Source organism: Puma concolor, chromosome D1 (assembly GCF_028749965.1).
Source record: "Puma concolor isolate L17-30 chromosome D1, mPumCon1.1.hap2, whole genome shotgun sequence".
Lineage (NCBI taxonomy): Eukaryota > Metazoa > Chordata > Mammalia > Carnivora > Felidae > Puma > Puma concolor.
The window spans coordinates 109,724,324-109,736,398 of NC_141676.1; the positions used below are offsets into that span (position 1 = coordinate 109,724,324).

At 46.3% G+C, this 12,075-nt stretch overlaps 1 protein-coding gene across 3 annotated transcripts in view; it reads left to right on the plus strand.

The window, feature by feature from the left end:
- Positions 1–721: 721 nt before the first annotated feature.
- The window catches only part of EXPH5 (exophilin 5), a 77,726-nt gene continuing 66,372 nt past the window's right edge, over positions 722–12,075 (plus strand). For 2 of the 3 annotated variants that reach the window (XM_086679184.1, XM_086679183.1), the window contains exon 1: positions 722–1,060. In XM_086679184.1, the coding sequence (XP_086535310.1) occupies positions 744–1,060 (317 nt within the window). In that variant the 5' untranslated portion in view covers positions 722–743. Of the gene's footprint in view, positions 1,061–8,274; positions 8,583–12,075 lie in introns of all 3 variants that reach the window. The other variant, XM_086679185.1, reaches the window with a different exon arrangement.

The following is a 12,075-nucleotide window of genomic DNA, read 5'->3' on the forward strand; positions in this document are numbered from 1 at the left end:
CCTGCTTCAGATTCTGTGTCTCCCTCTGTCTCTGTTCCTCCCCTGTTCATGCTCTTTCTCTGTCTCAAAAATAAATAAAAACATTAAAAAAAAAAAAGATGATCAAATCTTACAGAAAACTACAGACAGGTGATTTTCATCACCCTTGCCCCGGGGCTGTCTTCTCCTAAGTCACCATAAACCATTCTGCGGTTGTAAAAGTTTTTTGTTTTATTTTGTCTTGTTTTCCTTAAAGCCTGACAATGACTTTTGTAGGAGGGTGGCTTGGGGGTGTCTGTGAGAAGGGAGGCTTGGCAAAGAACTCATTTCCAGGAACTAAATTTATCCCTTGGGCCTGGTCAGGCCACAGCCCCCAGGGCATTGAGCTCAGCCCTTCTTTCAAATAGGGTAACTCTTGTGCCAGTTCCAAAGCTCCTACTGCAATTCTACTTCCTATGGGCTCTTTGAAAAGGAGGATTAACTGTGATTCGCATTCTTTCTCAGCCCTTCAACTAGTCCAGCTCGAGTTCTGAGAGCAAAGAGCAACAGCGAAAACACAGCACGTTGGCGCCAACCCTTCAGCTCGGGCCTCCTCTAGGTGCGGCCTTGTGGAGAATTGTTAGTTTGATTAAGTCTGATAGGCCGAGGCTGCGGGTGGGGGGGGGAGGAGACGAGGGAGGCCCCGCCCCCTTGGAATGGGATTGGTTCCCTCTTGTCGGCGGAGCCGTGCCTTTCGCTTCCCGGTTGGAGAGGTGGAGCGAAACATGTCATTAAGGTGTTGTCGACCTGAGCCCCGTAGGTGTGGGCTGTTCCCTCACTTTGTGGTTTTAGATTTTCAAAGGGGCGGCCTTCTTATTGGTTATGGGATCAGGTTCCTGAAGCTGGTCTTCTGTACCTTGAAAAATGCCCTCGTAACTGAAGGCGCCAAGGAGCTGAAGTGCAGTTCACACACAAGAGAGAAAATGACGAAGGTTCCTCAGGGGTTTGATTTCAGTTTCTTAAATGAAGAAGAAGCCAGGAAGATCCTTCAGGTGCTGGAAAGAAATGAGGAGCTACAGAGGGCAGACAAGGACAGGATCAGGTACACAGCCAACTCCTCTCACTCTTTTCCCCGGGCCTTGCGGGGGCCCCGGGCGCGCGCGGAGGGGGCGCGCGTCTGGGGCGGCGCACCTGTCGGGGCCTCCGGGGGAGCGCGCCGCCCCGCGGGGGAAAGCGGAGCTCGGTTTCTCCCGCGAGGGCCGTGGGCGTCCCGGGCGGGCTGGCCTGCGCGTCTCCGGGGCGGGCACGGCCTTCGGAGCGTTTCTCTTTCCGAGTGGGTCCCGCCGAGCCGCCCCGGCCGGCACACGTGGGCGGCGGGCGGCCGCGGGGGCCCGGGCGGGGTGGGCTCGGACGTCCCCGGAGCGGTCGCCGCGGGCGGAGGCCGGCTGGGCGGGCGAAAAGGGGCGGGGGCGCTGCGCGGCGCGAGGTCCTGGCGGGCGCGCGCCCACGTGCTTTCTGACACCGGTCCTGCAGGCGGTCGGCCCTCGCCGGTGTCGCTCTCCCTCTGCCCTCGCCGACAGTCGGCGGCGCCTGGGAGAGATGGCATCTCCCCGGCGGCGAAGTGGTCCCACCCCAAGGGCCGGAACTCCAGCAACTTGCCAAGTTGTGTGGAGTGAGCTGGCCTCGGATTGGGACGCGCGGAGTGGCCACAACGCGTGGGTCTCCTTGCCGGTAGTGCTGCGCAGTTGCACCCTTAACCTTACTATGCAGTGTTACAGGTGAGGGATTAGATACCAGAGAATAAAATCGAGAGATCGTTGCCTGGGATGTAAATGAACCCGTTTTTCTGCTGACAAAGTGCCGGATAGGCCCTGGAACGAATACGAGGACTTTCTCACCGATTCTAGAATAGACCCATCCAAGGCCTTCGCCGGTTGACCCTGGAAGGGAATTCGGGCCATCACTCTCAGACCAAAAAGTGTGTCATTGATTGGAATTTGGCAAACCGTTTCGTTTGTGAGCAGCTTCTTGGTGATGTGGGTTCTAGGTTTCCCCTCCTTTCAAAGATTCCAGTGCCCATCCCTCGCCCCCCCAGGAAAAAAACCTCCAAAGATACGCTTCACCTAGGAAAACCCTACTTGGTCTTTGTAGAAGCAATTAGAATACACTGAACCCAAAGCCCTGTCTTCACAGCTCTTTAGTAGATACATCTCTTGAAGTTGGAGGATGTGTATTTCACATCATCATATTCTGCCTTTAGAAAAACAGGCTCCATCATTTCCTCATTGCCTGTCCACACCCATACACATCCACGTGCGTGCACCCATTCATATGCACGTGCGCCATCCACAGGCACACCCAGCCTGGGGAAGGAGGACTTTAGAATTGTATGTAGTTTGTTTTCAACACATTTCCCAAAAGGACTAAGGAACTGGGGGGCTGGCGGTGTGTCCTTGGAAGTGTTTCCTGTCTCGAGAGGATGGGGCTTAAGTGATCCAGTGTATATAGTTGGGGGAACTGAGGGGAGAATTAAGGAACAAGAGGAGGGAAGGAAGTATCCACTGAGGATGCTTCATGGCTTCTCATGACGTGTAGTTTTAGAAATAGTAATATTACGGGGCGCCTGGGTGGCGCAGTCGGTTAAGCGTCCGACTTCAGCCAGGTCACGATCTCGCGGTCCGTGAGTTCGAGCCCCGCGTCAGGCTCTGGGCTGATGGCTCAGAGCCTGGAGCCTGCTTCCGATTCTGTGACTCCCTCTCTCTCTGCCCCTCCCCCCTTCATGCTCTGTCTCTCTCTGTCCCAAAAATAAATAAACGTTGAAAAAAAAAATTAAAAAAAAAAAAAAAAAAAGAAATAGTAATATTACGTATTTTAATTTTCATTCAAGAGAATTTTGGCTTTTTATATTTGACCTGATGTTTGCCTTGTGTTTCCTCAATAGTAGCTCATGGTGTCCATAGAAGCCGCCTTTGGGGGGAGTTAGAAGTATTGGTAGGTGGCACGGCCATTGGGCTGGGCCTTAGAAGGAAGGCGGAAACACCTTTTCCGACTGCATGAAACTCATATCCTAACTGGGGCATCAACAGAAAAAGGCATAATGCTAAGACAAGATCAGTACTGTAACTATTCAACTATTAAAAATAATCACCTCAATAATTTTTAAAATGGCATCATTAAAATATAAAAATAACTTAGGGGGTACACCTCGGTGGCTCAGTCGGTTAAGTATCCAATTTCGGCTGGTCATGATCTCCTGGTTCATGGGTTCATGAACCCCGCATTGGGCTCATGAGCCCATGATCATGATCTCCCACTTCATGAGCCCCACGTCAGGCTCTGTGCTGACAGCTCAGAGCCTGGAACCTGCTTCAGATTCTGTGTCTCCTTCTCTCTCTGCCCCTCTCCTGCTTGGTCTCTTTGTCTCTCAAAAATGAATAAACATTAAGAATTAATTTTTTAAATAATGATTTAGGGGGGCACCAGGGTGGCTCAATCGGTTGAGCGTCTGACTTTTTTTCTTAAGTTTATTTACTTTGAAAGAGAGTACAAGCAGGGGAGGGGCAGAGAGAGAGGGAAAGAGAGGATCCCAAGCAGGCTCCATGCTGTCAGCACAGAGCCTGATGTGGGGCTTGAACTCACCAACTGTGAGATCATGACCTGAGCAGACACCAAGAGTCAGACGCTTAACCGACTGAGCCAGCCAGGGACCACTTCAACTCTTGATTTCAGCTCAGGTCATGATCCCAGGGTTGTGGGATGGAGCCTTGAGTCGGACTCCGTGCTGAGCATGGAGCCTGCTTGGGATTCTCCTCTCTCTCTCTCTCTCTCTCTCTCTCCCTCCCCCTCTGCCACTCTCCTCCACTTGTGTGCTCTCCCTCTCTCTCTCTCTCTAAAAAATAAATAAAATAAAAATAAAAATAACTTAGGGACATTGGACACTTGGGCCAAATGCTCAAGGCAATTATTTCTAGTACGTTCTTTCCCGCTGGTTAATTCCTGAACCCCACTATCACATCCCCATCACTGGGTAGCAGTCTGATGGCCTTGCGCTGCTCACCAGCTCACGTGCGTGGCTTTAGTAGCAGATGCTGACATGCAGAGAAGACCTGAGATAACATGTCAGCTTGGCTGCCGCTGCTCATTTTGTGATCATATTTTCCAAATCAAAAGTCAGGACACGTGACTTATCATGCAAGAGTATTATGTAGGAGACAGTACAACAGGCCTGTCTGAGAGACTCTGGGAGGGCTTTTTGCTCTACAGGTTTTCCCCACTATCCCAAAAGAAAGCATTTCCTGTGAAAGCTTCATAATCCAACGTGGCATAAAACAAAGAGGCAATTACCATTAATTGATACGGAAGAAATTTTGAGCTTTCCTAGCCCCCAAAAAAACCTCTTTCAGGTGTTTCTGAAACCTTAGGACACATCTTGATGAATGATGCCCAGAATAAGTCAAGGTAAAGCACAGACGCTCGCACACACAGTTCCAAACCTCACGGCTTGTGTGCTGAGTGTAGCTCCCCAGGGAAGGAGCTTGGCAGGGCCACTCTCGCCACTTGGGGTGCGCGGCCTCCACAAAGCCTCCCTGCGAAACATGTGCTAAATGTTATTTTTGCTTTTTACTTTTTTCCATAAAAGTGCAAATCTTCTTTGGATTTCATTTGGTTGGTGAAAACAGGTACTAATGTCAGACTTGCATAAAAGCGAAGTGGCTTAATGCAAACTTTGGAATATGGGTGGGGAAGAAGAGTATCTGAATTGAGATAGAGTCTTAAGATATCTTGGCTAGAACAGGGGCGCCTGGGTGGCTCAGTCGGTTGCGTGTCCAACTTTGGCTCAGGTCGTGATCTCACGGTTTGTGAGTTCGAACCCCGTGTCGGGCTCTGTGCTGAGAGCAAGGAGCCTGCTTCAGATCCTCTGTCTCCCTCTCTCTGCCCCTCTCCCACTTGTGTGCACGTGCATACTCTCTCACTCTCTCTCTCTAAAAAATAAATAAGCATTAAAAAAAAAAAAAAAAGACATCTTGGCGAGAACAATAAGGGACCAAATGGAGAAGTTTGTCAGGTTTGCTGGTTGGGGCACAACTGAGGAGTTCATTTATATCTATAATAGGCTTGAGGTGTCTACAAAGCAACTAAGAAGTATCTTATAGTCAGAAATATAGAACCACAGTGTCATGCGGGGCCAGAGATGCCCAGAGGTGGATGTTAAAGGCAAGAGAGTAGTTGAATTCATTGTGTGAGACCCAATAGCCCCACCCATAGACATGGTCCTGAACACACAGAACTGCCCCTGTTCTTCCCTCATCGGTATCAGATCTCTCTGGCCCCAGCTTAGTGGGAAAGTATTTGCATTAAATATTATTTATGTTCCTGATAAAGAGTTTATTCAAATACTGAAGAAAAACACTAAGATTCAAACTGATAAACAGGCAAAAGATAAAAATAAGTTGTTCATGCTTGAAGATGTCGCAACAGTAAACAAAACATTATGGGAAAATGTTCATCCTCACAGTGATAAAGAAATGCAAATGGAAGTAATATCAAAATACCACTTTTAAAAATAACAGGAAAAAACTGTTGGTGAAGGTAGGCATGAAATGGATAGATTCAGCATCTTGTTAGTGGCATAATAATAATAATAACAATTGTAAGTGGAATACAATCCTTTTGGTAAACAGTATGGTGCTACCTGTAAAGTTATGCCTTAACCTTGACCCAGTCCAATTCTTGGATATTTCTCATTAGTAGTAGTCTGGGGTAGAGAAGATGGCCACACCAACATTTATTAAGTGCTGCCTTTTATAATAGTAATTACTGTGATTTTGATAACAACTCACATTTATCAATCCCTTACTGTATACTAGGCACTGTACTAAACGTGTTACATGTGTTTAATTGTCCCAATAACCTTGTTATGCACACACTTGAATTTCCATTTCACACAGAAGGAAACAGCTTAACAAAGGTTGAGTATCTTGTCCAAGTTAAGCAACAGAGCCAGAATTTAAATCCAGATCTAACTTAAAAATTATTTTACCCATCAGCATTGAATAATCCTCAGCACCATCCCTTGGGGGTAAGTTGTGTTGATGGCTTTGTACAGAAGGAAACTGAAATGTCTCAGGGTTAAGGAACTTGCCCAAGGTCACACAGATCCCCAGTGACAGCTAGAATTTGAACCCAAATAAATTCTTTCCACTGTACTGTATTTTTCCCCAAGGAAAAACAAGACATTTACTCTCAGATATTAATTACAGTATTAAAAAATAGTGGGAAAATAATACCAACATAGTGGGACATTTCTAATCTAAATATCCAATAAAAGTTCAGTCATTGTAATCGACAATTGTGAAGATAACTATATCTTGCCCAGTTCGGTATTTTAATTTTACCTCTACTGACTATCTTGTTGTAAAGCTTGTGTAGACCCCTCAAGCTCAGCACGAATACAGGTGAGGGGCAATGCTTATGAGTCATTGGTCTGTGAAAAAGCAGACACAAAATACTGACTGTGTTGTTATTTCAGTTTCTTCTGGGGACGGCAACTAGAAAAAAATAGGCAAAAATCTACGCTTCTCCTTTTGGTGAATCTCTGGGGCCTGATGTAGCTCCCGGCACATGGTGGACAGACAGTAAACATTTGCTGGAAGGACTGGGCTTGCCTAGCAGCCATGAGTGTCTCTTATCTGCCCTTGAGCTCAGCACTGCTAGGATGGGGAAAGGATGTGTGATGTGCATTGTTGGGCAGCAATGCTGGGCACCTGCCGTCTCCTGAGGCTCCAGGAAGGCAGAGGAGGGGAAGGGGACTGGATTCCGTGGCTTAGAGGTCAGAGACACCGAGGACAGGCAAGGTGCCAGCATGCAGTAGGCTTCCAGCGAATACTTCCTTGATGGGAAATTCATGGCCTGCATGGGCCAGAGTCAGGGGCTTCTGAAATCCCTAGCTTCTCTCCCCACTTCAACTCAGTGTGTTTTACCTTCTTCCCCTTCCCCAGATCCCCTCCACGCTCCAGACAGGATTCCTCCCACCTCTGAACCCCGAATCGCACGATAGTGTGTGTTACATTTATCCCGTCTGCCCTGTGAGTCTGGAATCTGTACTACAGAAATACTTTGAGAGCCATGTAAAGAGGTGGAAATTACCACTTCGGTTCCAGTCTGACAGTTCCGGGTAGGACTTCTCAGGCCTTTCATAGTCTGTGGTTCTCGCCACAGTGAGGAAAAATGGCTGAGAGTTAGAGTCAGTTTATTGGCAGGTGGAAATTTTCTCCATACTTGTCTCATACTGTGGAGGCAATTGTGTGTGTGCATGTGCACATGTATATACACAAATACATGTAATATATATATATATTCATATATGTATACATATTTAATACATAAAATCTAAAAAGCATCTTTTTTAAACATTATTTTTTAAGTTTTATTTACTAATTTTCAGAGAGACAGAGACAGTGTGAGAGGGGGAAGGGTAGAGAGAGGAGGAGAGAGAGAGAATCCCAAGCAGGCTCCGCACTGTCCGCCCAGAGCCCGACATGGGGCTTGAACTCGTGAAACCATGAGATCATGACCTGAGCTGGAACCGAGAGTCAGATGCTTAACCGACTGAGCCACCCAGGTGCCCACATCTTACTTTTTTACAAATCTTTGAAAAACACAACTACCTTCTTGTCACCCCCCCATGTCCATCCCCCAACGCCACCCATCCCTGTCTCATAAATGTAACCGAAACAGAATGTGTCGAGAGATTATACCAACTACTCAGCTCACAGAACAGATAGCAACAAATCAAAAATGTTTATTTTTCCTCTTGCAGAAAACTTACAAAGTATAAGACATCACAGCACCTGATGCAATCAGGTTGTAAAATGGCAAGTCTAAATTTAGACTATCTTTGCTTAATGGCAAAGCTGTGGCCCAGGAGGGTTTTCCAGAACTTAGTTGTTTCTTTTGTTTGTTTTTTTAATGTTTATTTTTGAGAGAGAGAAACAGAGTTTGAATGAGGGAGGAGCAGACACAGAAGGAGACAGAATCTGAAGCAGACTCCAGACTCTGAGCTGTCAGCGCAGAGCCCGATGCGGGGCTCAAACTCACCAACTGTGAGATCATGACCTGAACTGAAGTTGGATGCTTAACCAACTGAGCCACCCAGGCGCCCCCTGAACTTAGTTGTTTCTGATTGATGTATACTAGTGTACTTGAGCCGCGGCTCCAGAGGGGGAATGTTTATCAAAATGGTGGAGGGTCCATAGCTGTGGACGCTGTAGCACCTTGCAGAGTTTAAAAGCTAAGACACACAGTCTCCTGTCCTAGGCTTTCTGCCTGTCCTCTGCTGTCCCAGCCGGTGAAGTCAGCCTCTGGCTAAGAGATCGATTTTCAGGAAACACTGGACTCCTATTTATGGGACATCTACTATGTGCCAGACATTGTGTTGGCCCTGAGAATACAGCAGAGAATAAAACACAGATTCTGCACCAAATGGCTTCCGTCTATGAAAGTTTTTGGTTGATGGTCAATGCTATAAGGCGAAGTGTTCATACTAACGCAGCTTGCCCTGGAGCAGCCCCGTGCGACCTCGGGAAGGGACCATGAAGACCACCTGGAAGTCACAGGAGGACCAGGTAGGCTTGCTTGTTCTGATCGTTTAATAAGATGTGGATTAACATGGATCTCCAAGCTGTCTGCAGTTTCCAGTAACATCCAATTTAATTAATTCCTTTAATCCTAGGGGCCTTCTTTCTGTCAAACACATTCTCCTGTCTAGTTACTGCCATGGATGGGTCTCCCTGTGCGGTACATGTGGGATTACTATAATAGCGTAGCTTCGTACTGCAAGGTTTGGGGACAGTGTCCTTTTTAGCCTTTGTGACATAAGTCTTTTAGCTTTTAAAGTCTTTCATATCTGTTTAGCCTCATCATAATCTGATAGAGCAGGTATTTTTTTTAATGTTTATTTATTTTTTTTTTTTTTGAGAGAGAGAAAGAGACAGAGGGAGAGTGGGGGAGGGGCACAGAGAGAGAGGGAGCATAGAATCCGAAGCAGGCTCCAGGCTCTGAGCTGTTAGCACAGAGCCCAATGGGGGGCTTGAACCCACGAACCGTGAGATTATGACCTGAACCCAAGTCCGATGCTCAGCCGACTTGAGCCAGCCAGGTGCCCCCAGAGCAAGTATTTTTATCGTTGTCAAAACCTAATGATAATGACAGTAGTAATAGCCCATATTTATTTAGCCCTTGCTCTGTGCTGAACTCTTTATGTACACTTTCTCATTTTAATTCTCACACCCCTCTGATGAGTTAAGGGCTCTTTTTGCTAATCTCCATTCTGCAGGGGAAGGGTAGGGAAGATAAGTAACATGGTTGAGATAATAGTGCAGGGAGTATTGGATTCGTGAAGTCCGCGTGCACTTAATTAGTACACAGCACTGCCTCCCACCATGGCGTGCAAAAGGTTGGAGTGATTAGCCCTACACCGCCCATCTAGCTTGTAAGAGGACAGATGTTTTCACTTGAAAACTCTCATTTCCAGGGCGCCTGGCTGGCGCAGTCAGAAGAGCGTGTGACGTTGGATCTCAGAGTCGTGAATTCAAGCCCCACGTTTGCTGTAGAAATAACTTTAGAAAATAAAATAATAATTTTTAAAAAGCCCTCTTATTTACACTGACTATGAAATTAGAGAACATACAATTCCAGCTTGCCATGTGCCCAACTAATATCATTAAAGAAAAGGACCTAAAAAGGGCGCCTGGGTGGCTCGGTCGGTTGAGCGTCCAACTCTTGTTTTAGGCTCAGGTTATGATCCCGCGGTTCGTGGGTTCAAGCCCCATGTTGGGCTCTGTGCTGACGGCTCAGAGCCCGGAGCCTGCTTCAGATTCTGTGTCTCCCTCTCCCTGCCCCTCCCCGGCTCATGCTCTCTGTTTCTCTCTCTCAAAGAGTAAACATTAAAAAAAAAAAAAAAGGGCCTAATGGATGTTAGGGTACAACCGGTGGTTATTTGCCATATATAGAAAAAATTGCAGGTAACCATTTATGTTTTAAAAAGGATGTATGTGGGGTGCCTAGGTGGCTCAGTCCGTTTAGCGTCTGACTTCAGCTCAGGTCATGATCTCTCAGTTCATGGGTTCGCACCCTCCGTCAGGCTCTGTGCTGACAGCTCAGAGTCTGGAACCTGCTTCAGATTCTGTGTCTCCCTTTCTCTCTGCCCCTCCCCTGCTTATACTCTGTCTCTCTGTCTCTGTCTCTCTCAAAATTAAACTTTGAAGAAAAAAAAAGAAAAAGCATGTATGCATTTTGTAAGGATATGCTCCAAACTGTTAAGATGGCTATCTCTTGGGCATGATATTTAAAGGGACTCTAACCATTTTCCTATTATTTTATTTCTAATAATTATTATGGGTTATTAAAAATGATGGCTCTTTCTTTTTTCTTTAAGATTTTATATTTTTTATGTAATCTCTATACCAGTATGGGGCTCAAACTTACAACCCTGAGGTCAAGAGTCACTTGCTCTACCTACCCAGCCAGCCAGGTACCCCGATGGCTATTTCTTTTGATAATAAATACAAAATATTTGACTATCTTTTTAAACTTCATATCTTTCAAAATAATTTGTCTTAAAAAAAACCTGGATGTTTTTCTGCCCTTTTCTTGATTATGTTTTATACATATTGTAATGTTAATATATCCGTGGGTATGTTAGGTTCTGTACAGTCAATCTTGACATGGTCAAGGATTGTCTTAGGGATGGAGAGTATCACACACATAGTAGATGCTTTAATTAATTGGACCTTAACTTATGTCTGTGAAGGAATGCGAAGTAAGGGAAAGAAAGATTTGGGGAAGCCAAGGACGAAAAAAAGGTCAGGTTCAGCCTAGTCCGAAAACATTTTTATTCCTGTTGGCACACATGAGTCTTAAGACTGAAGCAGCTGGCTTCGAGCCCTGCTGAAGCAATTTGGGTCTGTTTGTCTGCAGTTAGTTCTGCATAGGCCCCGTATTTGAGAGCTGTAGGCTCACCTCTCTTTCCTCAGGAATGTTTCCTTATTGGCATTGTCAATGGCCCTGTTTAAAGGCCATACTTAAAGTCTCAGCTTGGCATACCACAGGAGCCAGCTTCCTCATTCCACGTGCATTAGGCTTTCTAGATGAAAGAGGAAATTGGGGGCTGCCGTGACCAAACTCCCCACTTCCCAAGGAAGGGTTGTGGTGTTTTATATTTCTATCAAGGTTGCTTTGGTTTCAACTTTAAAACAGTGCATTTCACAGCAGTGGAAGGGGGAAGGGGGCTGGGGGCAGATGGAAGAGTAACCCGGCAACCACAGCTCTGTTCTCCAGATTTGTTAAGAAGATGTGTTGTCCAGGTTTTGGGAGGGGCCGTGCTCCCTCTGAAGGCACTCGGGAAGGATCTGTTACGGGCCGTCTCCTAGTTTGTGGTGGTTCCTTGGCCCGTGGCAGTGTAACACCAGTCTTCACAGGGGGTGTATGCGTCTGTCTCTGTCCACATTTTCCCCTTTTGATAAGGATATCCGGTCCTATTGGATTAGAGCACACCTTAATGAGTTCATTTTAATTTGAATAGCTCTGTAAGGTCCCTATCTCCAAATAAGGTCATAGTCTGAGGAACTGGGGGTTAGGACTCTCCTATGTCTTTCTTAGAGGACACAATTTAACCTGTAACAGTAAGGCTGGTTCAGTACTTTAAAATAGATTACTGTAAACCACCGTACTGACGGTCTAAAGAACAAAAGTGTGATCACATTAATTGATGCAGAAAAGCATTTGACAGAATTGAACACGCATTCGTGATAAAAACTCTTGGCAAGAAAGACATAGAACCTGATGAAAGGCCTCTGCAAGAAAAGTTATAGCCAACATCATATCTAATGGTAAAAGACTAAATGCTTTTTCCCAAAGATCAGAAACAAAGCAAGGATGTACAGTCTTTGTACAAGGATGTACAAGTGTCTGACTGTGGCTTAGGTCATGATCTCAGCAGCTCGTGAGTTTGAGCCAGCCCCGCATCAGGCTCTATGCTGACAGCTCAGAGCCTGGAGCCTGCTTCAGATTCTGTCTCACTCTCTCTCTGCCTCTCCCCAGCTCACATTCTGTCTCTCT